Source organism: Stomoxys calcitrans, chromosome 3 (assembly GCF_963082655.1).
Source record: "Stomoxys calcitrans chromosome 3, idStoCalc2.1, whole genome shotgun sequence".
Lineage (NCBI taxonomy): Eukaryota > Metazoa > Arthropoda > Insecta > Diptera > Muscidae > Stomoxys > Stomoxys calcitrans.
In genome coordinates this window covers 116,997,534-117,025,359 of record NC_081554.1, presented here as the reverse complement: position 1 = coordinate 117,025,359, position 27,826 = coordinate 116,997,534, and the positions used below count along the sequence as shown (strand labels likewise).

General features: G+C 38.2%; 1 protein-coding gene and 1 long non-coding RNA gene across 3 annotated transcripts in view; both read right to left on the bottom strand.

Annotated features, from left to right (window-relative positions):
• Positions 1 to 984: 984 nt before the first annotated feature.
• LOC131995802 (uncharacterized) lies at positions 985 to 2,128 on the bottom strand. The gene is made up of 2 exons (XR_009397632.1): positions 1,875 to 2,128; positions 985 to 1,772 (listed from the first exon to the last, which is right to left on the bottom strand). It is a non-coding gene; the product is annotated as an uncharacterized LOC131995802 (long non-coding RNA).
• A 4,731-nt stretch (positions 2,129 to 6,859) lies between these two features.
• The window catches only part of LOC106083295 (plasmanylethanolamine desaturase 1), a 150,768-nt gene continuing 129,801 nt past the window's right edge, over positions 6,860 to 27,826 (bottom strand). For both annotated transcript variants that reach the window (XM_059364904.1, XM_013246229.2), the window contains one exon: positions 6,860 to 18,620. In XM_059364904.1, coding sequence (XP_059220887.1) covers positions 18,530 to 18,620 — 91 coding nt within the window. In that variant the 3' untranslated portion in view covers positions 6,860 to 18,529. The remainder of the gene's footprint in view (positions 18,621 to 27,826) is intronic.

Below are 27,826 nucleotides of genomic sequence, written 5' to 3'. Positions count from 1 at the left end.
GCAAAGGGCTGACAATGCTTTTAATTCCATTTGAAAGACATCGAATAATACATTTCAATCAGTATAGACACTGAATCGTCGTTATAACCTTTGACGATAGCCCTGTACGTCCGCCTGTTTGTTGAAATCACCCTACAGCCTACAACAATATTAGCCATAGTTCAAAGTTGGTCTATATCTTTATATAGCTCCCTTATATGCTTATAACCCGATAGTAATTCTTGGGTTCACAAAGACGCCTTTTTTGGCCCGATTTCGATGAACATCTGTGCCGAGTTGGAATAAAGCGATCTTTCAATTTAAATTTTTGAGCCCATAAATGCGCCGTAAAGCGAGTTGCATTGAACCCCCCAGCATCCGAGTATGGACCAGATCTGATCATATTTGTATGGTAGATGTCCGATCTTCCGATTGAAGGCATTGAACGCACAACGTCCCCTCGACGTCCATGCCGAGTATGGTTCAAATTGAAAATTTCTGAATTTTGCTTCCTTTATCGTATATTTTATCCGCTTTAGCTGTACTCAGATTTTTATAAAATCCCCAGCATCCGTGAGAATATTGTCTAGATCGGATCAAATTTTTTTTTCTTTTATGTAGCTGTATACAGGGGTCCCACCCCACATTTTTCCAAAATCGAAAATTGCAAAAATTTTTTCTGTTACCGTAAAATTGGTAAAGGTACCTCAATTTTTTTTTTTTTTTGAAAATTGTCATCGCTAATGTGTGCAGGAACTGGCCCATCGGCAGGGACATGTGATTAAGGTCAGAGCTGAATTTTGTACGGCTTGCCAACACACTATTTTCAGGCCGATACTAATCTTTCAAAGCCTTCAAAATGTGCTTGCATTTGCGAATATCTTAGTTATATAGTGATAGTTTTGACGAGCCAGCTTCAGTATTTTGATGAAATTTTTTCTGTTGCGCTCATTTTAATTTCAACTAGTTTTTTGATTTCAACAGATTATTGTTTGTGTCGGTCAATTGGTTTTAAATGTCATTTATTTCCATAAAATTTTAGATGAACAAATTACAAAATTAAGGAACAATAAATGTTAAATACAATATTTCAAAAATATAAATTTTGACAAATTTTTACGACGAGCCATCAACGTTCTGTTCAAATGATGCCGCTTATTTCTTCTCCCATGGCGAAACAATTAAAGGTGATCTCATTTGTTTAACAATCTCAAATCATATATTGCAATTCGCCATCTCGTCATCAAGATGTAATTTCAAAATTGGTATTGTTCTCAACACAACCAAAGAAACTTGCTCTCGTGAACGTGCAAAGACATTGGGTAGTTTACTGCGAATGTAAAAACAGAACTGACACTTTAATACCGCCAAACTGGCCGGCTGTTTTCAGCTGTTCGCGTGAGACCACCTTCCAGCAAAATTGGTATTGTTCTCAACACAACCAAAGATACTTGCTCTCGTGAACGTGCAAAGACATTGGGTAGTTTACTGCGAATGTAAAAACAGAACTGACACTTTAATACCGCCAAACTGGCCGGCTGTTTTCAGCTGTTCGCGTGAGACCACCTTCCAGCTTGTTCTCCTCCGAACTTTATGAAAATTGATCGAAAATCCGATTTTGAAGGAAAAGATGTTCGGCAAAATTTGCATCCAACTACTGCCGTATATGGGTATAATTTGCATCATATCTTTATAAGTCCTAAAGTTTTCCTAATTTATTGGAGGTAAAATAAAAAAGGTGGTAGAACTAGCAGGTGTAAAATTGTTTCTTTCTTTGCCAACTAATTTTTACTCTGTAGATGAAATAAATAAATAATTGATGTCAATTATGCGACAACCGTAAGTGAAATATATAAACGTCTACCAACTAATATTATTTTAATTCATTTCCGTACTTAAGGTGGGTATTATGTTCCTTTCATCGTAAAAAGATTTTTTTTTTGAAGAAAATCAATAATTCAAAATATAAATTTCAAAATTTTTTCAAAAATATTTCACTGTGTCCAACTACGGTCAATGCCTACAGAACTAATTAATTTCAACTGGAATCAATACTGCTTGCTGTTGATTGACAGATTTCGATCCTAACTCACTATAAGCTCCGTATCAATTGCCTTAAATGCTGCATTGTGAAATTTCAAGGAAAAAAAGAAATGGTTTCATTTAAAATAATAATTTTAAAATGTAAATCTGGGTGACTCGGTCTTTAGAAAAAAATGTTATTAACCCATTACGAAAGTGTAGAAAAATACCCAAGAATTGAACTGTCTTAGAATAATTCCAGCTCGAGCTAGGATAGAGGTATCCTAATGAAATTGGTACTGGCGTAAATTGGAGATCGAAACTAGTAAAAAAAAAACATTTATCCCGTGTTATAAGGTCATGTTTTGGGGGGAAATTGGCTTGTCGAAGTTCGGCAATTTTTTACATTCAAATATATCAAAAAAAATTTCTCAAAATTCTAAGGAGTAAGATTACTGGAATCCATTTAGTGTCTTGTTGCTGTTGATGGTTTCTATATATAAGAAATAAGTTTATGGTGATAAGTCAGCAGGTGCTATTTTATCTCAATGTTATTAAATTCACCTTTCTTCGCTGAATGGTTCGAAAATATTAAAAGCACTGTGGCTTAGGAAAAAAAATAGATTTTTTAATTTTTCAAAAATGTTTACAAATTATTTTTTAAAATTTTCTTTTAAAAAATTAAAAAAAAAATAACTACGTCAATATAAAAGCTCTAAATTACGAATATATGAAATTTCATCCAATTTGGAGAAAGGATTCGAGGGTCAAGCGTAATGGGTTAAAATTTTGTCTTTAAAAATATTTATTGAAAATTTTCTATAGGAAAATGTTTTTGTTTGGAAAGATGTTATTGAAATTTATCAAAATCTTTCTTTTAGAAAAAATAATTTCTAGCATGCCCGGGCGTGAGCAGCATTTTGCCTTAAGACATATTTCATTGAAATTTTGGGTCCGAGAACCTCCCCCGTCCCCCTGGCTACGTCCCTGACTGTATATAGAATAATCTCACGAACTAACTTATTGAGTTGATTAAAGGCTAATAATGTTTAGATTTAGATTTTAATTGAAACTTCAAGATCGAAGTCACTCTTAACGAATACATAGACACAACAGGAAATGAAACAATTTCAAGTAATACTTGGTGATTTTTTCAGTAATTATCTTGGCATTTATATGATGGGGAAAAACTATCAAAATTAAGGTCAGCACACCAACCAACCAAGGTAGGAACCTACTAAAAATGACAACACTGTTCGGGTAAAGTGAGTTTTAGTTTGTTGTCACTTCTAATATCTATTGCAGTTTTGGTACCATTATCAATAGATATGCCAATGGAGAAAGTGAAAAGTAGTGGCTTCAAGAGAAAAAAAATACAGCCGGAAAAAAGATGTTCACTTAAAATGGAAGCAAAACCTTAATTTATTTTTTCTGTCGGCCAACACGCAGGGAATGTCCCCTATGAATGCAGTGAATTGCGCTGACGGGAGGAAATTAGGAATTGGAGGGGGAATAGGATGTAGTGCTTATTGACATTTGTCTTAAATCTTTGGATGTCAAAGTGGGTGGGAAAAGCATTAGCCGGAAGTCGATTCCTCATACGAACGGTTCGGGCGAAATAAGAATTCTCTCTATAATGTATTGTGCGTTCCGCTGGCCAATCAATTACAAACGTTACAGTTCCTGGAATATCTAGTGACCTCGACATACATCCTTACATCAGGAATAAGAAGACGAATATCAGACAAACACACACGATGAAAGTACCGATAGAACAGCGACAAACAACCCACATTGCGACGATGATGAAGGGAGGCAATAGAGTTGGATACTCCACTGTCACCAATCAACGCAATCGCTCTCCTTTGTACACGGTTCAGTAGCTCCAGGGATGGTTTCGAAGCTCCAGCCAATACATGTGAGTTGTACTCCATTTTCGGTCTTATGAAAGTGGTGTAGATGTTAAAAAGATCAGACGGAGTGAAGTAATTCTTACACCGTTTAAGGCCTAAACGCTTGAATGCTTCTTTCGACACTTCGAATACATGTTTAGCCCAACGGACATCACTTTGTATTTTCATGCCCAGAACATCAAGAGCTTCTGATTGCTCAACATCTACACCATTGATAGACAAAGATGATCGTAATGGTTCAGCGAATCGTTTGTGTGACAACAAGCAGCACTGAGTCTTCCGTGCATTAAAATCTACTCGATTCATTCGACCCCACTCAGAAACGGACAGCAAGTCCTGGCAGAGTGTATCGTCCCGCATAACCCGCCTCTTGTCCTCAATCTCTCGAAGCCGAGTCTTCGAATGAGTACGAATGACAGAGATTACTGTCATCCGCAAATGAGTAAATCGGATTCGATGTTTGACCCAACAGATCGTTGATGAAAATAAAAAAAGGAGAAGGAGAAAGAACAGAGCCCTGTGGTAAAACTCATTGGATGAGAACCCATCTATAACGACTCGAATAGTGCGATCTCTGAAAAACTCGAAATAAATCGACCGAAGCCATTACCGACACCAAATGCGACAAGCTTTGATAGTAGTGCACCGTGCCAGACCCTATCAAATGCCTTGGAGATATCCAGAGCCACAACTTTACTCTCACCAAACTGGTGGATTGAGCGACTCCAACGTTCCGACAGAAGTGCCATGAGGATGACCGTAGAGCGATTTCTGCGGAACCCAGACTGTTGGACCATGCTCTCCATGAGCATTTGGCCGATAATTCGCAGGGTTGTTTGCCTCACCTTTCTTGAGTATTGGCTGAACGTTCACAGCTTACCAACGCGCCGGGAAGACTCCCGCACGGTAGGCAAGGTTGAAAAGGTTGCATAATGGACGAGCGAGCGTTGAAAAACACACAAACACAAGTGTTGATATTCAATCCGGGCCCGGGGATTTATTTACGTGTAAATTCTCAAGAACCCTTTTAACTCCACGAGTTCGAAAAAATAATTGGGGCATGACGCCAGATACATTTTCGATTGAGGGGAGTGGTTGATCGCTATCCGGCAGGGAAGAGTTCCCTGCAAATATATCAGCCAACAGGTTAGCCTTATCAACTGGGTCAGTGAACGTTTGATCATCTTTAACAAGAGTTGGAATAGATGAAAAACTACCCTTTACTCTTTTTACGAACGACCAAAAGCTCTTACTTCCTCGTGTAGAAGCAAGAACCTTAGTACGCAGACGCTGTTCGTAAAGAAATTTTTCGCGCCTAAGCACATTGGCACACGAATATCTTGCCTGTTTGCGCAGCAGTTCAATTCCTGAATGCCACCTCTTTCGATCTGACAGCATCTCTGCATGTCTGGTTAAACCAACTTTTGTCGTCTGATTTAGCCGTTATAGTCTTAACTGGAATAAATGTTCTCATTCCATTTAAAATTATCTTTTCAATCATTTCAGCAGTAGCATTTATATCGTCATCTAGAAAACATAGTTTCCAATTAAAATGCTGAAAGAATCCCTTGAGCTCAGCACAACGTGATTTTTCGTATAAAATATTGACCGCTTCGAGACTGGGGAAGAAGCAGTACGAAGAGCACAATACGAAAGATGCTGAAACAATGCAGTGATTGGAGTTACCAAGAGGTGCAAGAGTATTAACTTCATACTTTCCGGGGTGTGAAGATAGAAAAAGTCAAGAGCATTATTTTGGTCCCCTTGGACATATGCGATATATGTCGGTTCGTTCACTAGTTACGCCAAACCATTGTGCACAGCAAAAAGCTCAATGTATTGGCCCTCAGGAGTCGTATGACTCTTATGGGAAAGCCAAGACGATTTGTGGAAATTGACAGCGATTTCACTGCCCGCAAAATCCCCCAAAATATTTGTAATGGAATCAGAAAGGGCGTCAAAGCCGTTCATGGAAGCCTCCCTTTCTGAGTTTGGACTTCTATATAAAAATCCGAAGTGCAGTATATGTGATCCAATCCCGAATTTAACCCAAAGGGAGTTAAATTCAGGGTACCGTATGTGCAGGTGTTGTCGTTTTTGGAACACTACATCATTACGTACATACACCACGAGGCCTCTGTGCAAAATAAAAAGAGACAGAGTGTGGTACCCAGGGATGTGAAAATCCTGAGGATCTGAATCCTCACGCACCTGGGTCTCACAAAGAGCTAGAATATTAGGAAATTATTCAAAGTTTATTGTTGTTTCGTTCTTTAAAAAAATAAACACATCCCTTTCTTCTTCTTTGAAGCCCATTCAATGTAATTGCTTCAAATCGAATCATCTGCAATTCATAACAACTGTCTTTCTCCTGTAATAAGGAACTACCGATATTCTACTGCACTTTATATTTGCCAATTTTATCGTTTTTTTTCGAATGATCTTCCTGAACCTAATCTTGAGTTTGATTTCTAAACATGTAGCGTGATAAGCAATATGGATCTAATTTCTGTATTCGGCTTTTGTTTCATTTTGTTGTTTTGTAGGGCTGCTACCATATATCAAATGAAATAACTATAAAAACAGAACAGCTTACCAGTCCTTAAGTGTTATTCTAAGTACCTATTGTAAATATGTATAATCGTTTTGTAAAAATCGTTTATTTTTGTATTAAAAAACTAATGGGAGATGCAAAGAGTAAACCCTTAACAGTTATGTGCCTAATTCTAGCATTAATGTTACTAAAAATAAGTTCTAAAATCAATAAAACATTGTTTTCACTCCGCACGGTAGTGTAGAGTTTCAATGCAAAATAAAACAAGTGTTTGGTTCAATTTATTGTGTATTTTTAATGACAATCTCTTTCGTTTATTTATCATCTTGAAAAAATATAAAGCTAAATTTAGTTTATGACGTGTCTTGCTAATTGGTAAAAAAACATCATATTCGTTTTTTAATATCTATATATTAAGGCAGAATTACATTAAAGCATTTTGTTTTTTCTTTTTCAATTTTCCACAACCATTACATAAACAATAAAGTATTTGTAATAATAAACAAATAATTGCGTTTGCTTCAAACGTAGTGGACCTTTCTGGTAACAATAAAAATTTTCAGTACGTACGTACAACACACAAACATATCAGCCCAATTCTGAAATAAACTCCCAGGGAAAAATTTCTCTCTCGAATAAAATCCTCTTATTCTGATTGAATGGGGAGAGGAAAAATATGGGAGAGGGAATTTTGGATATTCGAAAACAGCTGTTTTGCCTCAGCAGTCTTCTTTTGGCTAAACTTTTCACTATTATGGTAGAATGGTAGAAAGAACAAAACGAATTTATAAAGGTTGCTAAAAAAAGTTTACAAAACGTGTATAGTGTTGCTTATGTAATGTTTATTTTCAATAGTACACAATTATGGCCTACAGCTTGCCACCATATTTCTCTGTTGTGATAGCAACTTTCCGTCTTCATCCATCAATTAGATGCCTCCAGAGTGGTCTGGTGGACAGATAAATAGATTAATTGTGTCGTGTTGTTGTTTAAGCCACATTTTCATGTAGATGTGGTGATCCTCGCCAAGCTCCTGCAGGTGAGCAAGCTGCATGATACGCCGCTTTATCTAAAATCCTATTTTTATGGAGCCAGAACTTGAAGATCTAATCGACATTTCAGGGCGGCGGCCGCTTTTTTTGGTGGTTGGGACGGCTGCTAAAAAGCAACTTATGGATTTATTCCTTCTCCTGTGGAGGAAAATGTGGCGCCAGGTATTTTTGAAAAATTGCCCACGAATATTCCATTAAGGAATAGACAGAAGACTTCTTGCATATCATTGAGTGCCGCCCGATTCTACTTTAAGCTTAATGATAAAGTATCCGACTCCGAACGGAGTACCACTTAGCGACAACTCTTTATACATATGGGTCTAAGAACATTAAAATATGAACCACATATTTTGAAGCCTGTGTGTATTCATATACCAATTCTAGAATGTCCGTATTTTGTCAATAAAACCGAAAAACTAATGCAAATCTTCTATGGTGGGTACATGACTTATTTGAACCGGGAGAACCTAACAAAATTTCTACTTGATTTTGATGAAAAAGTGAAAAATAATTTCCGTACATTTTAAATTGTTCGTAAATAGTAAGAACTGGTACCATTTTTTTATAAAACAGTTAAATTCATAATGTTTATCCTAGCTCCCTTTCATTTGTTTGGGGGAATTTTTCCCAAGCTTTATTGTCTCAATCTTCCTATTATTTCGATTCAGAATAGCTACTTTTTTCCCTGGGAGAAATTTCCCTTTTTCGAAGTTTGTTTAGAATAAGGGAAAAGGGATTAGGAAACAAACTCCCAGTAAATGTTGCAAAAGGCAAAAGGGAGTAGGGAATAAACTCCTAGGGAATTGTTATTCAGAATAGGGCTGATGTTATTTTAATAGCTAAGAGCTACACTGTCTTTCCATCTATCTGTAGACATCGGCAAGTCTAATTTTATCCAACAAGGCTAAAATTCCAAACGACATCAGTAGGGTTGTTCACATTAAATTCGTCGTGATAGGTCCTTACTGTATTCACATTTTTCGATTTGACTACACACTGCAATGGGCATAAAAATAAATATGCAATTAACCCTTTCACTAACGTTGTCCTCTACAGAGGACATGAGTCCACTGTTCATTAATCACATTGTTGGTAATGCAGATCTGTGCCATCCCTGATCTGCTGTTTTTCAGACATTTTTTTTCCAAATTTGCACAAATTGTTACGGGAAGTCGTTCGCGTACTTTATTTGACAGCAGAAGAGAGCGGGAAACTTCGTAAGAGCGAGCAAAATTTTGAGAATTTTGTAATTGAGAGCTTGCATATTTCTGCTGGAGGGATTCGTCCCAGCAGAAATTTGCAGCGTCGAATAGCTGTTTTATAAGAAATAGCTGTTCAATTCAAATAAATAGCCAAAGAGAGTAAAAGTTGTGCTTACTCTCCTGAAATGTATACTGGAAAGTACGCGAACAGACCTAATGACGGTAATGTTTTGACCAACAGCTGCTGGTTGCTTAAATCTCTTCACAAGTTTAACATAATCAACCAAGAAGATCTGGATAATTGGCGAGCGAAAAAGGGAGATAAAAAATAATCCGATCCATCATAATCGCGTCATTGTTTGAAGTGATGACAACTTTTAAATGTTTTAATATATCAACTATTCATGGTCATCTTTATGTTCAATTTTATTAACTAGTTTATATGTTGGTTAGTAAGTTTCTATCGTCCAAGATGTAAGAAGTCCAGGAAAATGTAAGCTCTAAAATATGTCTTTCCACCTGCAGGCTAAGTTCATTAACGAGCAAAATCGGTCTATATGCCGATTTAGGGTTTTGAGCCCATAAATTATCCGATTAAAATTTCAAACTGTCAGTTCTTTGAAGCCCTTCAATAGCTTTGCTGAATATGGTTGCGATCGGACCATATTTAGGTATAGCTGTCATATAGACCGATATCCCGGTATAGGGTCTTAAGGTCTTAACAGGCCCATTTATACCCTGATTTCGGTGAAATTCCAAACAGTGGGTTGCATTAGGACTCTCGTAATCCGAAAGACTCTCAATATTCGAACCGGATATGGTCTGTGCGTCTATATTTAGATATATCTGCCATATAGGCCGATCTTCGGATTTAGGATCTTAAGTCCATAACAGGTGCATTTATAACACTATTTCCCTGAAATTAAGAACTATGAGTTACACTAGAACTCTCAATATCCGAACCGGATAAGGTTTATATGCGTCTATATTTAGATATAGTTGCCATATAGACCGATCTTCCGACTTAGGGTCTTAAGTCCATAAAAAGTGCATTTAATAACCAATTTTCCCGAAATTTGGAACAGTGTGTTCTATGAGACACCTTGATTTCATGCTGAATATGGTCTCGATCGGACTATACTCAGATAAAGCTGCTGTATAGACGATTTCGCTGAAATTTGAAGCTGTGAGTTGTACTGAGCTGCATTTGTGAATATCATAACGTGATCAAACTGCTCCGGAAGGCAGGGCGCTGATTAAAAACTTTTTTTTATGAAATTTAAAATTTTGAAAAATTTATAAAGGCACTATAGGAACAACAACAAATCTAACACAATGATATGTTGTCGAAACTAAACATGGTTTAGAGATTTATGACGTTTACTAATTTGTATACGTTTTATACAAGTATATGACGTTTTCGACGTTTACAATTTTTTGGCAGTCGAAAATCTAAAAAAACGACATACAGACCATCTCTGGCAGCTTGAACCCATTTATAATTACCTGAATGCGCATTTATTAACCAAATTCGCTGAAATTTGAAACTGGGAAGTATATAAGGTTTATGGCATCTAAACCAAATATGGCTCAAATTGGCCCATATTTGAATATAACTATTGATATGGTATTGGAGTTATCATAAAATATGATAATAAATTTATCCATGGCGGTGGGTATTCAAAGTTCATCACGGCCGAACTAAATACGTGTCTGCTTGTTTTATATTAGTCTATTGACGGCACTCTTCTTAAAGTACAATACGCGTTTAATTTTGTGTGACACTGTCGGCTGCAAATCACATTTTCGTTATTTCTTTCCGAGTTGGTAGCGTGCTTGGATTACCAGTGCAGGGGTCATGGGTTCGATTCCCGCCAGAAGCCTTGGTCTGTCGCTACTGTGGTATCACAATGGGCTTAAAAAATTTTCTAAGGTAGTCTGTAAAGGACAGCCACTCTTACCTAACTTAATCGTGGTGATGTATTGCTAATATATGATTGGCGATTTATTTCTGAAAAGAAGAAGAAATGTAGAGATCAAGCTTAAGCTGAGTGTAACATATTCCTAAATTGTGATGTATTCTGTAGTGGACATCATTACCTAACGGTTGTAAAATCACTGATAGTTCTCAATTAGTTTATTATACCGTTATAAACCGATTTAAGCCAAACTTGGCATGTAATTTGTTTTCTCTGCAAGAATATAACATCCAAACGTTATACGTCGTAGCCCAAAACCCATCCGGGTGGAATCCTAATTTTCTTAAAATTATTCTGTGCCATTCAAAGAAATAGAATTGTAATGATAAAAAATAAACATAACTTGGATAACGACCCACAAAGTAATAAATCCAATGGTATATACAACTAGTTTGTACTTGTGGAATAAAGAATGTGCTTCCATATGGCAAAGCAAGTGCCTTTGCCCAACTCATGCAGAAACTGTCTTAGTGAAGAGGTTGGTTGTCTTGGCCCAATTTGTCTTCTTAAAAAACCTAGTGGAGGGGAAAGTGGTTGGAGGTGATGTTGTATATTGTTGTCTTCTTCAATTTTTCTTTCCACATGTATGGAATTTAAGGATATATGTTGCAGATTGCTTCAAATTATAAGTTGACCCACTCGGGTGGGTTTTGGACCACGACGTACATAAAAATCTATGGACCTGCGTAGGTTATTTAATAATTCATTCATTGGCAATTTTTCGTTGGATTGGCTCCATCGACTACCAAGCCAACTAACATATCCCGGTACGGGATGACTATGACCACCACACGGGTTGGAATTCTGAGCTCCGATTTGTGTGGTGTTCATCGCCATTACGAGAAGATCAGCTGGGAGCTACCGATCGTAGAATGCTCCGCATACGGAGTAGTCTCAGCGAGAGACTCTCCCGTAAATACTGAGAGCCTATGATACTCGACATGACAAGGCGAGTTATTGACGCCTTTACACAACACAAACTTCCCACGGCGAATGTCCTATGGATTGAAACGAGCTTGCGAGTTTGACGAGGATCGCTTCTCCACATACAAATGTGGCTAAAACAACAACAAGTACAACTAACATATATGAGGGTTGCCTTTTATATTTCGGGTTTAGAGAACACAACAACAAATATTAATCATCGAAAATCGCTTTATTTTACCCATTTTAAGTATTACCCATTAAGATCTATACACTTTTGCGTGCATTTGAACCAATTTGCGAAGCACTGATTGAGGTATCTTCAAAACATGCACTCTGAACGCGTCAAGCGCTTCTTCAGGTGTCGAAAAAAGTTGACCTTCCATTTTATTTTTTACGTACGGGAATAAAAAGAAGTCATTTGGTGCCAAGTCAGGACTATACGGCGGATGACTCATCACATCGATGTTTTGAGTGCTCTAAAATGCAGTTGTTTCGTATTTTGTGAGCATTTCTTTCGACCAATCGCCTTTTTTTGAGCGATTGACAAAATGTGTGGAATCCAACGCGAACAAATTTTTTGACGGTCAAATGTTCATGCAATATTGAATGTATGCTGGTCCCACTAATGCCTAAGGTTGTCTTAATCTCACGATGACGATCAGTCACATGACGATCAGTTGGCGCACAGCATCAGTGGTTTTTAGAACAACAACTGATTTCGGACGACCTTCACGAAATTCGTCTTGAAGTGAACTACGACTTCGGTTGAATTCACCATACCATCGATAAACAATGGTCCTTGATGGAGCTTCATCGCCAAAAATTAAATTAAGTTAATCGATGCACTGTTGTTATTAATCCACGTCGAAAAATTGAATCTCACGAAAATGTTCAAGATTTAATTCCATTTTTTGGGCGAGATGAATCTTTTAAGTTACAGCAAACAACACAACAGTTCTGAGTACGTATAACCTCAAAAATGTTAAGCTTTACGATAGAGCTGTCAGTTGGCAGATTGCAACACAAGGGCCTCTCGAACTAGTATCACCTTCCTTTGACTTTCTTGGTTTCACTTTCCTTTTCAATGACATGAAATAAAGTGCGATTATCACGCGAAAAAGTGTTGTTTTAAATGTTAAAAATATTGTAGTAAGGAAAGGCATAAGTCGGGCGTTGCCAACTTTATAATACCCTACACCTACCTATAGGTACAAAGTGGGAGCTATATCTAATTCTAAACCAATTTTGATGGAACTCGGCGAATGTTTTCAGATGGGTTATTAAACAATCCGCATAAAATTTCGAGCAAATATGTTCAAACTGCAATCAATACGGTTGACAAATGACAATATTATTGCAAACTAGCCAAAATCTGACGACCATGTATGTGGGAGATAAATCCAAATCTAAATCGATTTTGACCAAACTTCTTAGATATTGTGGCAGGCATCGAGGAAAGAGTTTTGCACAATTTTGGCAATATTGGTCAATAAATGCGCTGGCAGCGACCCCAGAAGTAAAAATCGAGCGAACTACATCTATGGCAGCTATATGTAAATCTGGGCCGATTTCTATGAAATTCACCAGTAATATTAAAAGTCATTAGAAAATCCTTTCTGTCAAATTTTGAGATAATCGGTTAATAAATGAGCACTTAATTGCAATATTTCTCAAATTCGGACGAACATATATATAGGAGCTATATCTAAATCTGAATTGATTTAGAAAAAACTTTATAGATATTATGGAATACAGCAAAGCGTTGTACCATATTTTAGGTCAATAAATGCACTTGCAGTGACTCTAGGGGTGAAATCGTGCGATATATATATATACATATGAGGGCTAAATCTGAAACGATTTCTATAAAATTCACCAGTAATGTCGAAAATCATAAGATAATCCTTCCTGCCAAATTTCGAGAGAATCGGTTAAGAAATTACCATTTTATTGCAATATACCTCAAAACCGGACGATTATATGTATGGGAGCTATATCTAATTCTGAACTGATTTTTTCCAATAGGCTTCGTCTCTAGGCCGAAAAATATGCCTGTACCGAATTTGAAGACAATTGGATGAAAACTGCGATCTGTAGTTTGTACACAAATTAACATGGACAGACGGACGGACAAAGAGACAGACATAGCTAAATCGAAACAGAAGGTGATTTTGAGTCGATCGGTATACCTATCAATGGGTCTATCTCTCTTCCTGTTGGGTGTTACAAACAAATCCACTAAATTATAATACCCTGTACCACAGTAGTGGTGTAGGGTATAAAGATACCAAGAACCGTACCGATAACAATTTCGCCAATAAAATAATTGGTGTAATAAAACTATTTTAAATGTTCTATGGTTTTTAAATGTAAGCCATCCATTATCAAATAAGCGCCATAAAACTAAATCGATTTCGTTTGAAACACCCTGAAGTACTGGCGTAAGACACTATAAAGTATATATCCTTGATTGCCATGAAATTTTAAGTCGATCTAGGTATGTCTGTCTGTCATTCATATAAACGAATCAACCCACTCAAGCCCTTACATGGCGCGGTTCTAATCCAATTTGGCCGATCTTCCGATTTGAATTTCCTATATTTCACCGAGAGTTTTGTGATACAGAAGCCAGATAAAACCAAAAACATAAGAGCGAAACTGCAGCAGAGGAAGAAAGACTAACTTCCTAGAAATTCGTATTCGGATGCGTGTAACCACAACTAAACGGTTCAAAACCGTAAAAGGTTACAAGATTAGAGTTCGATTCGAGTTGGTTCAGTCTGAAGGAGTTGATATTAGCAGCCAAACAATACGAATATGGCTTTTGACGGCAGTTCTAAAAGCTGTTATTATGCACTTGAAACATCTGCAATGGGCTTAACTTAAGTTACATTTCCAGATAAGTCTTAAATAAATATCTTGAGTTCAGATGGGTATGTCCGGCGTGAGGTTGGAAAAAATATAAAACTAAAACAAATGCTTTCGATGGATGGTCGGGTACGGGATCCACGTTTCGTATGGGAATGATTTCGTAAGGGAACAAATTAAACGCTGAAATGTACAAATAAAGTTTTTGATTATTATTTCATACCATTCATTGAGAAGCATCTTTCGTATACAGGTAATATATATTGTAGTTTTTTTTTTAATTTAATTAATTTTTATATAATATAGAAACTTAGGAAAAAACATAATATGTTGTAAAAATTTGATTCAAATGAAAATAAAATATGATGTACAATGACATAAACATTGAAACTATTCACCAGTTATTGGATTTTATTTATCGACAATATCAATAAATCGATGTGATTTGTTATGATCAGCTCATTTATTTACTAAACTTACTGTATTGGTTATGAGCGAACATTTATTCCACAAGCCGATCGCCAAATAAAAATTCTTTCCTAATTTGTATTCCCATCGAAGTTTTGGTCTTTCCCTTCTGCGTTTACTTCAGTGACTTCTTTGCTGGGCTTTTTCATTCATTTGGACAAAAGACCTAGCCAACGTATTTTGAAACATTTGACTATTCCAATAAGTATAGTACAACGTTATTATACAGTTTGTGTTTCATTCCAAGCCGATTGCTCCATACATTTTACTTAAACAGTTCAAGTACTTCTTCATCTTCGATCTTTCCTATTTCTGAAGTTGTAGACCGATCCATAACGATGTCGATTATAGAGGCATTGCTTTTATGGACTGGCTAGCAAAAATATTGATGAGATCTCTAAACGAGCGAATGTCGTATTACATAAACTATCACAAAACCCTCACAGAATACCAGGCAGGATTCAGAAAGGGATATTCTATAGTAGACAATATCTACAATTTGGCTTGAATTGTCAGTCTACAACAAAAACTGCACAAAAAGACTTATGTCTTCTTTGTAGGTTTTAAAGCTGCCTTCGACAACATATGCAGAAAATCTCCAATCTCTAAATTGCGCCAGATTAGTGTATCATACAAGTTCGTAAAATTAAAAGAAAATCTGTACAATACTAGACAATATGCCATTTGGACTGGTGAAGAAATATCTAATTACTTTGAATCCAACTCTGGCTTAAGAGAGGCATGCTTTCCGCAGTATGTCAACAATTTACATGATTATTTAGAAGGCATGCATGTTTCTAATCATGCAAGCCAATATTAAAAACTTGAACGCTACAGCGATATGTGGAATTTAACAGTAGGTCAGGTTTGGTTGAAAACAGGGTGCAGATATTAATCCCCCCTTGCTACTATAGACATACACCTAAGCCAGTAATCGGCTTGTTGTGCGCTTTTAAAACTAAAAAGATATCTCGAGCGTGGCATGGAAAACAATTAAGAATTTTGTAAGTAGCACGGAATTCTTAACACCGATTTTCTTTTTCCAGTTTACATATTTATTTAGTATTTAGAGCGCACAACATGCCGATTAATGGATAGGTGTATGTCCATAGTGGCAAGGGTGGGATTAATATCCGCATCCTCTATTCAACCTAACCTAACCTCGAAAAAGAAAACTTTAAGTTAGGAATTTCGTGTTGCTTATAAAATCCTTAATTGTTTTAAATACTTCTCCCCTATGTTGGTTCATGTCTGGTAGGCATCTAAGTGCCGGTGTCTGTTAGCCGCGAAATCCGGGCAATGACATAGGATATGCTCCAAATGTCCCAACCTCTTCCCCACATGACCTACATATGCTATCACTTAACGGTAAATGAACAAGGGATCTATAAAGGAAACCCGATAAAAATCACTAATGAGAACGACTATTTTGGTGTTACTCTTACTTCTAAAATGAAATTTAGTAAACATGTGAAGAAAAGTAAAAGACAATCAAAAACTGCAATTAACGCCAATTGGGCTAACTTGGTTGGAAATAAGGAAATCAACTTGAAATGGAAAGTATACCAAACAGGATGCCATGCAAAACAATAATATGCAGCTCAGGTATGGGGCTTCTGCCATTTCGAGGAAGTGGACATTTTGGGGCAAAATTTTTGGAAGAAGGTTCTAACCCTGCCAAGTTTTACACCAAAATATGCGCTTATGTTGGAAACCGATATTGAAAATATTCATTTATATACTCTGGGACTCCACTTGGAATATATACGTCTTATTTCAAAATGAAGAACAGCGTCTTCCAAAAATGTTGACTATGATAATGCTCCAGGAAAATGTATTCTGGATTAGAGATTTGAAAGCATTGGCCCAAAATGTAAGAGTGAATTGGCCTAATACAACATATATCAACGAATTGGAGTCTTTTAGTTTGAACTTTAAATGAGGTATAAAGTTGGACATTTTTCAGAGCAATTTAAGACAAAAATCAGAAAGTTTTTTCAGGGTGAACAAATATTTAGATTATGCAAGAGCAAAATATGATTTTACGGCTTCTTTTAAGTCGAAGTAAATTAGCTGGATATTCAAGGCTCAATGTGATTTAAAAAACCCGAACTCTGCAAAATTAAACGTAGAATAAATAGGAAAAAGGTGTACTCTAAATAACCTGAATGAGGAGAAAACACTATTCCATTTTTGGGGTGCTGTCGGGCGTTACGAGAATTCAGGGTCCAACACTTTCATGACGCCAGTTTTCTTATAAATGAAAATAACTAAATGTATCTTATGAGCTTAAAAACCCAAATTATGGCGGACGGTTGGCATAACCAATGTCATTATACATGTATGCCAATGTTATTATACATAAGTATATTGCATTGTTGTTATACAGTTTGTGGTCCATTCGAAGCCGATCGTTCCATAAATTTTACGACAAATCTTTTACTCAAACACTTCAAGTACTTCTTCATCTTCGATCTTTCCAAAGACTGCAGTTGCAGACAGATCCATAATATCGATGTCGTCGGCATAGACTATTAATAACTCATGCGTATTCACACTTGCATCTCCTACATTTTTCTACAGCAGGATATTAAAGAGATCACACACCAGCTTGTCTCCCTGTTTAAGACCTAGTTTGATTCGGATGGATTCTTCTCTATTCTAACTGAGGAATGTCTTCAGTTAGCGTCATTTTGCAAACTCAAACTCAAATGCAGAAGTGTCCTTTATTCTCTCTTTGCTCTTTTTCAGCAATAAACTATGTTTTCAAAGTTGGTAAACTTCAACTGATCGGATTTCTTTGCCGGCTACGTCGGATGCTTATATGAGGATATTGGCCGATACAGACCTTATTCGAAGGAATTGTGTCTATCCATAGGCAAGGCTTATACATATGTTCCAAGATTTAGCAGGATTAGTATAAGATGCGAACAAGACTATAGTTTAATATGGGTGTATGTATGAAAGATTTTTTTTATGTTATTGCATTCAGGTCCACTATCGCCATATTTTTTTTATCCTTATTCAATATATGTAGGTACAACTAAATAGTTTCGATTACATATTTAGATGCATTAATGTTGTCAATTTTGTAACAATCGTATATAAGGCCTTGTTTGGCTTTGTTATTGAATCAATAAATTGAAAATGGTAAAGTCTGCTTAGTTTTAATAGTAAACAAAATAGAATTTGAAATAGACATCGAAAAAATGTTGTTAGTGCGGATTTTGTCAAAGTAGAAAATTCGTAAAAAAGGGCGAGTGGATGAAAATTATTGTGTAATGCTTTAAATTTCTTTGTTTTCAATGATCGTATCCTGATTCAAAATGTTTTGTTTCTTCTCCAGTGTATGCTTAGCAAAAATTGTAAAATTTCGTTAGTAGTTGTTTTCGTCTTTTTGTTTTTGTACATTCAGCAAGATAAATTAGTTAAGATTCATTGGGTTTCATAAAGTTATAATTAGTTGTTGTTGTTATTGTTGTAAGAATAAACGCCTTAGACTCGGTAGATGAATACATGCCGTTCGTTACATTATCATTGGTCCTGTGGATGGTCAAAAAAATAGCTATGTAACTTTTTTGGCCCATTTGAGGTCATCATCGCGAGGCTTCAGACCAGTCACAAATTCTATAAGGCACTCTAGTGTCGACCAAAACCTGTAAAGTAAACAAAGGAACAATTAAGTAATATCGAAACCAGTTATATGCGTAAAATGTACGTAATTACTCTTCGCCAACTATAGGCGAATATTCGATTAATGATTGGTTGTAATCAATATTTCCTATTGCAGATAAGTCCAATGAATGAAAGCACTATTTTCATTTCGCAAAATTTGATATGTGAGAAGTTTGCCCACTAAGGAACAGTCCTTAGTGGGCAAAATTTGCATTTTAAGTATTTTTCATAAAATTTTTACTTTTTGAACTATTGACTTTTTTCCAAGAAAATCTTTTTAAAATGAAAAGATTTTGCAAATAATGATTTTCTGGAGTAATATGAACGAAAAGCTGTAATGAAATTTGACAAATGAAATTCCATATTTAGGTTGAAAAGAGGGTGCAGATATTAAACCGCCTCATGCCTCTTTGGACATACACCTAAGCCAGTAATCGCTCTAAAAAGTATAAAGTAAGAGGTTGTTGGCGTACGAGGCGATGGCTGGTCGCGGTGCGTTGGTGGGTGTAGGTGCGCGTCCGACTATTTCATTGTCGGCGCCTGTTGCCCTCGCTGTCAACACAAGCACTGGCACGTTTGTTGTCCCCGCTGCCCCCGTCGCTGTCACTGCCGCCCCGTCTGTGCCGGTTGCGAACCTGGTGGAGACGTGGTCAGTGGTGGTGAAGGGCAAGGGGAAGGCGGTGACAACTTCCGCGGAGGTTGTTAGGAAGGTGGTGGAGGAGGTGCGCCCCACACTTGGTGTGAGGGTTCACTGGGTCCGACCGACTCGAGGTGGCGGGGCAGTTATCCGCACACCCTCGATGCCTTAGAGGGACCGAATTACGATGAACGGGAAGTTCGCGGAGGTGCGCGAGAAGCTGAGCCCGTAGGTTGTTGTCAGGGGAGTGCATGCTGCCGTAACTCCTGACGAGTTCATGGTAGAATTGTACTCCCTCAACTGGAAGGAGACGATGAGTGAGGAAGTTTTTCGTCGGTCGGTGCGTTTGGCTTCCGCGCCTTGGAAGCCTGAGGGTGGCGCTGTCAACGTCACCCTGGAGTGCACTCCGCGGCTGGCGGATAAGTGGTTCCGCTTCACCGCCCGGATGCAGCATGCGGTCTTCGCATGCCATCGGTGCATGGGTTTCGACCATAGGGTACGGGACTGCCGCGTGCAGGGTGATGTCGCAGTTGTGGATTGGCCGGACAAGTGTTTTCGGCCAGTCCGAACCCCGTTTATTGTAGGAATTGTGCTTTCAAGGGGTTGCCGGCGGATAACATATTGCTTGGCGCGCCTCCGCTTGATTTACTCGTGAGTTACATGGCCGTTCTGTATAGTGTGAAAAAGGGAATTCCATTAGTGCGTGAGGATTGGCTCACCTCTTCTGAGCTTGCAGATGGGGATGTTAGGTGGCTCAAGGCACTCCTTTTGGACCGTCTTGATGATAGGTGGAAAGCTACACATGATGATGTCCGCGGCCTGTCCGATATATGCTTTATGGAGGGCTACAACGAAGGTACTTCTCCGTACTAGTTCGGCTTTCGGGAGGAAAAGAGCTCTGTGGATGCCTGGATCCATGTGCAGAATTGTGTGAGAGAATCGAGCGCCAAATATGTCCTTGGCATAATTATCGATTTCAAAGGCGCGTTTGAATGCCTTTCATGGCATAGTGTACTCACGAGATTAAGCGAAATAGGTTGTTGGGAACTTTGTCTCTGGCGTAGTGACTTCTGTGATAGAAGCATATTCAGCGTGGCTGTCCTCAGGGGTCCATCTGTGCTCCATATATGTGGAACCTCATGGATCCCCTGCTGGTTGCGGTTGACCTGCTCATCCTGATTGAAGGAGATTCCAGACTTGCTCTGAAAACTCGCGGTGAGCTTGCCATGGGCCTTGTGCGCGATTGGAGCGATCGTGTTGGTGTTGACGTAGCGTGGGACAAAACCGTGGCAATATTGCTCAAGGGCATCTTGTCGCGGAATCGTCCTCCCACGATTCGATCTAGTGGAGCTAGCATCAGGAATGTAGCGCTCGTAAAATATCTAGGAGTGACGGTTTTGGAGAGAATGGGTTTCCTGGTCCATTTGGATCGGGTGAAGGAAAAGATGACTGGAGTAGCCGGAATGGTTAAGCGTGTTCTGAGAAGTGATTGGGGCGTCGCGCTGTTCGGTCCATATATGGTAGTTTATTTGTTGCTTGCGCAACTTATGGAGCGTCTGCATGGCACGGAATTGCAGCGACAGTCTTAGGACGAAAGAAGATCCTTTCTTGTCAGAGGGTGGCAATGCTGGCTTGCTTGCCTGTGTGTAGGACTGTTTCGACAGATGCCCTAGAGGTATTGCTTGGCGCGCCCCCGTTTGATTTACTCGTGAGTTACATGGCCGTTCTGGATAGTGTGAAAAAGGGAATTCCATTAGTGCGTGAGGATTGGCTCACTGCTTCTGAGCTTGAAGATGGGGATGTTAGGCGGCCCAAGGCACTCCTTTTGTAGCTCCTTGATGATAGGTGGAAAACTAGATGGACGAACTGCGACAATGGTCCGGTGACTTACGAATTTTTTTCGTGATGCGACGTTCGTACGACATGGTTACTTTAATGCATTTTTGCATCAGAGGAACTTGTCCGCGAGACTGTGGGAGACCTGAGGACTGTAGGCATGTACTGACGGAATGCCCGTACTTTGCAGATATTAGAGCTTTAGGCGCGATGGGGATTAGCGAAGCGGTTTGGGATTTCAGTAGGGCCCTTGAAGACGAGACGACTGTGGCGAGGTTGGCCACCTTTTCCCGGGAAGTATTTCTCTGGAGACGGACAAGACTTAGTAGAGGCATGTATAGACGCTAGTTATCCATAACGAGGTGTTGCTGTGCTGGCGCGACCGAGTGATTTGGTGCTGCGCATGGCATGGCCTGGCACCTGCCTTGCCCATTTTGATGCTGCGGCGTTTGCCCATCGTGGGTTCCCGTAGCTTTTGTGGTTGTGTTCGGTCATCCGTGAGGGTGGCCGTGTTGATTGTGAGTTCCATGTTAAAGCAGATATGTGTGGCGTAGCCCGTGACGGCTGCCGTGTCCTGTTTGTGTTTTTGTGTATCGCCCTGATGTATGTTGTTTTGGTGCATACTTTTGTATGCTGGCTTAAGTCGATTCCTTTCTTCCAGGCGACCAGTCCGGAACTGTTAGGGGTTTAACTGATAGTAGTTTTTTAAGGCTACGAAGTCTGACTGGAGACTTTAATCTGGTACCACGGATGTCAGGAGCCCCTGAAACTTCGGTTCTAGCAAGTTTCTGGGGCTCCTGACATCCGTGAACCCTGTCGGTCAATAGCAAGCAGCTCTGTTGCTCTTAAAAAATTATTAGTTCTGTAGGTTTTGACCGTAGAATTGGGCACAGCGAAATATTTTTCAAAAAAATTTCAAAATTTCCTTTTTGAATTTTTCATTTTCTTTCAAAAAAATCTTTTTTTTTTCTATTGAAGAAATTATTTTACGATAAACTTTATTGAAATTTGACGAGTCAAATTCCATCTTTACAAAAAATTCCAGGGTCCCTTAGTAGGAATGTGTTGAAATAGGAAACATTTTTGTTAAATCCTATTAGTCAGTAGACATTTTTCTATGAGAGTAAGTTTTGTATAGCACTAACGTTTGCCGTTATGAAATTTAACATCAATTAACGCGCATCTTGGGCTAGTTGAAGGAAGAAGCTTACATATAATTTGCTTTTTGAGAATATTTGAAAATAACATAAATTATTTATTAGTTGGCGAAAACAAATCAAAAATATAACAATAACGTAGAAATCTTTTCGCATTAATGATTTTTAGTTCTAGCACACATTTCTCATTTTATGTCAAAAAAAAAACGAAAACTATAGAACTTATAAAGACATGACATAAATTATAATCGTATACGGCAATAGTTGGATGGAATTTTAACCTGATATCTTTTCCATCAAAAACTGACTTTCGATCAATATTAATAATGTTCGAAGGAGAGTTATGTGACATCATTGAAGCAGAATGTCTTATAAATTGGTTAAAAATTAAATTTTTAGAAATATTTAACAATTATAGCTGCTTGATGTTTTCAATTTTTTTTTTAAATTTTATGGAAATAAAAGTCATTTAAACCCAATTGAGCGAAACAACAATGACCTGTTGAAATCATAAAAATAGCTTGAGATCAAATAGAAATGAGTACAAAAGAAAACATTTCATCCAAATACTGAAGCTGATTCGCCGAAACTATCACTATAAAACTAAGATATTCGCAAAGACTAGCACATTTTGGACGATCTGAAAGATTAGGGTCGCCCTATAAATAGTGTGTTGGCAAATAGTACAAAACTTAGCTTTGACTTAATGGCCAAAAGTCAACGCCGATGGATCAGTTCCTGCAACCAGTAGGGACCACAATTTTCAATAAAAATTTGAGGTATCTTTACCAATTTCACAGTAACAGAAAAATGTTGGCAATGTTTCGATTTTGAAAAAAAGAGAAGTAGGCCCCCTTCCAAAATAAAATCCTGGATACGCCCCTGATAGCTCCTATATCCTATTATCCGACGTTTTCTATTATACGAAGTTCGGATAATTGAAATACGTTTCAATTGACCGAAGCTTGTGGAATTAAAAATGTTTTCCATTAGCAGAACTTCAGTAAGTTAAAGGATTTGTAATTAAAAGATCGGTGAAGCTAGTTAAAAACTAGGGCAATTAATTAAATCGCAACCTTAACTAAACGCAAAATTTTAGCATTAATGTTGTTAATTATGCGGAGTTTTGATATCTTTGAATTGCGTTTTTTGGCTTAAAATTGCATTTCAATTATGCGATTTTTCAATTGGACGGGTTTTCAATTAAGCGAAGTAAAATGTGTTATAAAGTCCTTGAAATCAATTATTTCATGTGATTTTTTTCAATTAACCGATTTTTTGAAATAAAATCATGTTCAATTAAGCGGATTCGACTGCATTCAAACTCAAGAAGTCAAGACCCAAGATCGGTTTATATGGCAGCTATATCAAAATATGGACCGATATGGCCCATTTACAATACCAACCGATCTACACTAATAAGAAGTATTTGTGCAAAATTTCAAGCAGCTAGCTTTACTCCTTCGGAAGTTAGAGTGCTTTCGACACACAGACGGACGGACATGGCTAGATCGATATAAAATGTCGCGACGATCAAGAATATATATACTTTATGGGGTCTCAGACGAATATTTCGAGTAGTTACAAACAGAATGACGAAATTAGTATACCCCCAATCCTATGGTGGAGGGTACAAAAATCAATTTGTGTTTGTAGGTTTGTTTGTGTGTTCCTTATAGACTCAGAAACGGCTGAACCGATTTTCTTGAAATTTTCACAGATGGTGCATAATGACCCCGTGGTGAAAATAGGATACAAAATTTTTAGATATCTGAAGGGGGGGGGGGGGGGGGCCCTCCCCCTTAACCTATAATTTTCAGAAACGCCAGATCTCGGAGATGGGTGGTGCGATTTATGCGAAGTGTGTGCTCTCATATAGTACCCTAATAATAAAAATTTGGTATCCAAATTTCGGATGGGGTACCTAGAGGGGCTGCCCCACCCTAAAACCTACCAAACATATTTTTAGACCAATCACGACAATATGGGACTCAAATGAAAGGTATTTAGGATAAGAAAACGTATCTGAAATCCAATTGTCGGACCAAGTGTTAGGGGGACCACCCCAACCCCCAAAACACCCCTAAATCGGATATATTTACCGACCATGGTAATATGGGACTCAAATGAAAGGTATTGCGAGTAGAATATGAATCTGATAACCTAATGTGGGACCAAGTTTCTGGGGGTCCACCCCTTTCCTAAAACACCCCCCAAACAGGACTTATTTACTGACCATGGGAATATGGGGCTTGTATAAAAAGTATTTGAATGTAGAATACGAATCTGATATCCAAATATGGAACCAAGTGTTTGGGGGGCCGTCTCTCACCAAAAACATCCACCAAAGGGGACAAATTTACTATCATAGCTCAAATGAAAGGTCTTTGGGAGTACAGCACGAATTTGATCAATATTCGTCGATAAGTGTCTACGGGGCCACGTCACCCCCACAACACCACCCAAATAGTAAGTATTTTCTGACTATTGCAATATGTGGCTCTATTAAGAGAGGTTTTTAAGTGGAACACGAATCTGATAAATATTTTCAAGGCCAACTCACTGAGTGGCCGCCCATCCCCCAAAACACCCCTCAAGCCGGTCATGTTTGCCGACAATGGAAATATGGGGCTCAAATTAAAGGTATGTGGGAGAAGACCACGTATCTGATATCAACATTAGGGGCCAACTGTCTAGCGGACGTCCCACCACCATAACAACCCCCAAATAGGACGTATTTGCTCACCAAGACAATTTGGGTCTTAAAGAGAGTGGAACGAAATATTCATAGTTTTTAGGGCCATTACCCCAAACCGGACATATTAGCTGACTTTTGTAATAAGGAGTTTGAATGAGATTAGAAAACTAATTTGATATCCAATTTTTAGGGCAATGGCAATATGGGGTTCAAATAAATGATATATAGATATATAAGAATAGAGCACAACACACACAGCAATTTTTTAGTGACCATCGCAATATGAGGCGCAATTAAAAGCATTTGGGAGTAGAACACTAATTTGATATCCAAATGTAGGACCATGTATTTAGGGCATCACCCCTTTCCCAAAACATGCCCAAAGGAAAAAAATTTTCGACCATGCCAATATGTGGCTCAAATGAAAGGTATTTGAGATTAGAAAACGAATTTAATAACCTATTTTGGGGCCATGTGTTTCGGGAATGCCTCATCCTGTAAACTCCTCTTAAGCCAATGGCTATATGGGGTTTAAATAAATGGTATTTGAGAGAAGAGCACGATGCTGATATTTTTTCAGGGCCAAGTATCTGGGGGACCACCTCTCCCCCGAAAACACCACTAAATCAGACATCATGAGAATTTCGGCCTGAAATGAAGTATTTTAAGAATGGAGTACACCTTACATCCAAACTTAAATTCGTAGGCCAATAAAGATCATGTGGAATTCAGATAATGGCACTTATATTGTTAAACTGTTAGTCGTGTTAGCATGGTATTTAACTATAAGATCTTTAATTGTCGAAAATAAATATTCCGAGGAAACTTTTGTTCCATATAAAGTAAAAGAAGGCGCAGCGAAGCGGGCCCGGGTCAGCTCGTCTCTAATAAAGATCCTAATGCTGAGACATCAGGCAACGCAGTGACAAAGATCTCAATGCCGCCTAACGCTCAGGAGCCAATGATGAGACCATAACCTACTCCCAAGAAGCCCATTTACTTAAGATTTTAAAGATTAGTATAGGCAAAGATCGTAATATTGGAACATCAAGCAGTGCAGGGACGACAGACTCAATACAGTCTAACGAAAAGGGACCCGATGATGGAAGCATTACCGACTTTCTCAAGATTTGGAAGACTAGGATAGGCAAAGATCCTAATATTAAAACATCAAGCAGCTCAGTGGCGGGAAACTTAATGCAGCCTAAAGAACAGGGAGCAGACGATGAGACCATAACTCACTCCCAACAAACCCATCTAATGGAGGACCAGTGATTAAGGTCATCCAGATAAACCTCCACCTGATCGAGACAACTACTCACGCTCTGATGGAGAACATCAGCAAGGGCAAGATTTAAATTGCCTTAATTCAGGAGCCACGGACTACCCGGAACAAAGTTTCTGGACTGAACCATATCAACTACCAATTATTCTATGCTAACACTGGAACTCGGCCGAGGACCTGCGTTATTCATAAAAATTTAAATTATATAGTTTCCCCAGATTGTCAACGTCGGATGCAAAAGTGAAGAGACAGGAAGACGGTGGAGCATATCACTCTACCTGCCTTTCGATTCTCTGACTCCGCCACCCACAAAGGAGCTGCAACGATTGGTGAGGAAAGCAAAACAGACAGGAAATGAGGTATTAATAGGGTGCGATGCGAACTTTTACCACATTTCGTGAGGTAGTAGCAACAATAATAAGCGGGGTCAAGAATTGGTTGAATTCTTGAATACTAACGACTTTATAACACTTAATATTGGTAACACCGCTACCTTTGATAATAGGATTAGGGGGAGGTTTTAGATTTGGCGATATGTTCGAAAAATCTGGTCGATGAGGTTCAGGATTGGATTTATGTTCATGGAGCACTCCTTCTCTGACCATCGCTACATTAGGTTTAGAACAGCAAGGCCAACGTCGAATACGATAAGCTTCCGGAATAAGTTGAAAACCAACTGGCCAAATTCGGAAGACCACGCAGAGAAGACTTGGTCAAGATAATATTGGGATTACGACTGCAAAAGTGGGGTCTTTCGAAATTAGTTGTCCTCTTCGAGAAAGGAAATCAGCCCAAGAAAAACTATGGATGACCGGGGAGATTCGTAATATTGTGAAAGAGGTCCGCAGACTTTACAACAGAGCCCGTTGTAAAAATGTGGAAGTTTATTGGGATGTGTACTACACACTGATGAGGGAATACAATAAAATAACCAGAGCGGCAAAACGTGAATCCTGGCAGTTTTTCTGCAAACAGGTCGGTAGCGTTAATGACGCCGCCAAGATGAAAAAGTTTCTCTCAAAAACCCATGTCCAAACTGAAACTTCAGTAGACGACATGGGAGTGTGAGAGGAGACAACGGAGGACATGTTGAGGCTTTCGATGAAAAAACATTTTCCACAAGACACGACGGGACTCACGGATACACTGGAATCTTGGAACATGAGATTAGAAATCAAAAAATATTAAAAAATTAGAGTTGTGTGTGTTGTCACCGGTTGCATGAATGTCGGAAACAAAACACGTTTTTTCTACAATTTTTGATTTCTAGCCCACATAACTTTTGACTGAAGTATCGGAAGTATCGGATTGAGATTCCATTGCAGGATATTGTCCGGTTTTAGACCATTGCTTAATGCTTTCTTTTCAATGAAAAGTATAGCAAAAAACATTTAAAAGTCAGCAAAGGATTTAAAAACGTGGAGGAATTTTTCACATGAGGTTAGTAATTTGTAAAAAAAAAATATTGAGAGAACGTTACACCTTTTATACATGTGTTATAGATACAAATTTGGAAAGGTATTTCAGGGAACCAGTGGAATAAAAAAGGTACGCGGAAAAATTCCGAATTATAT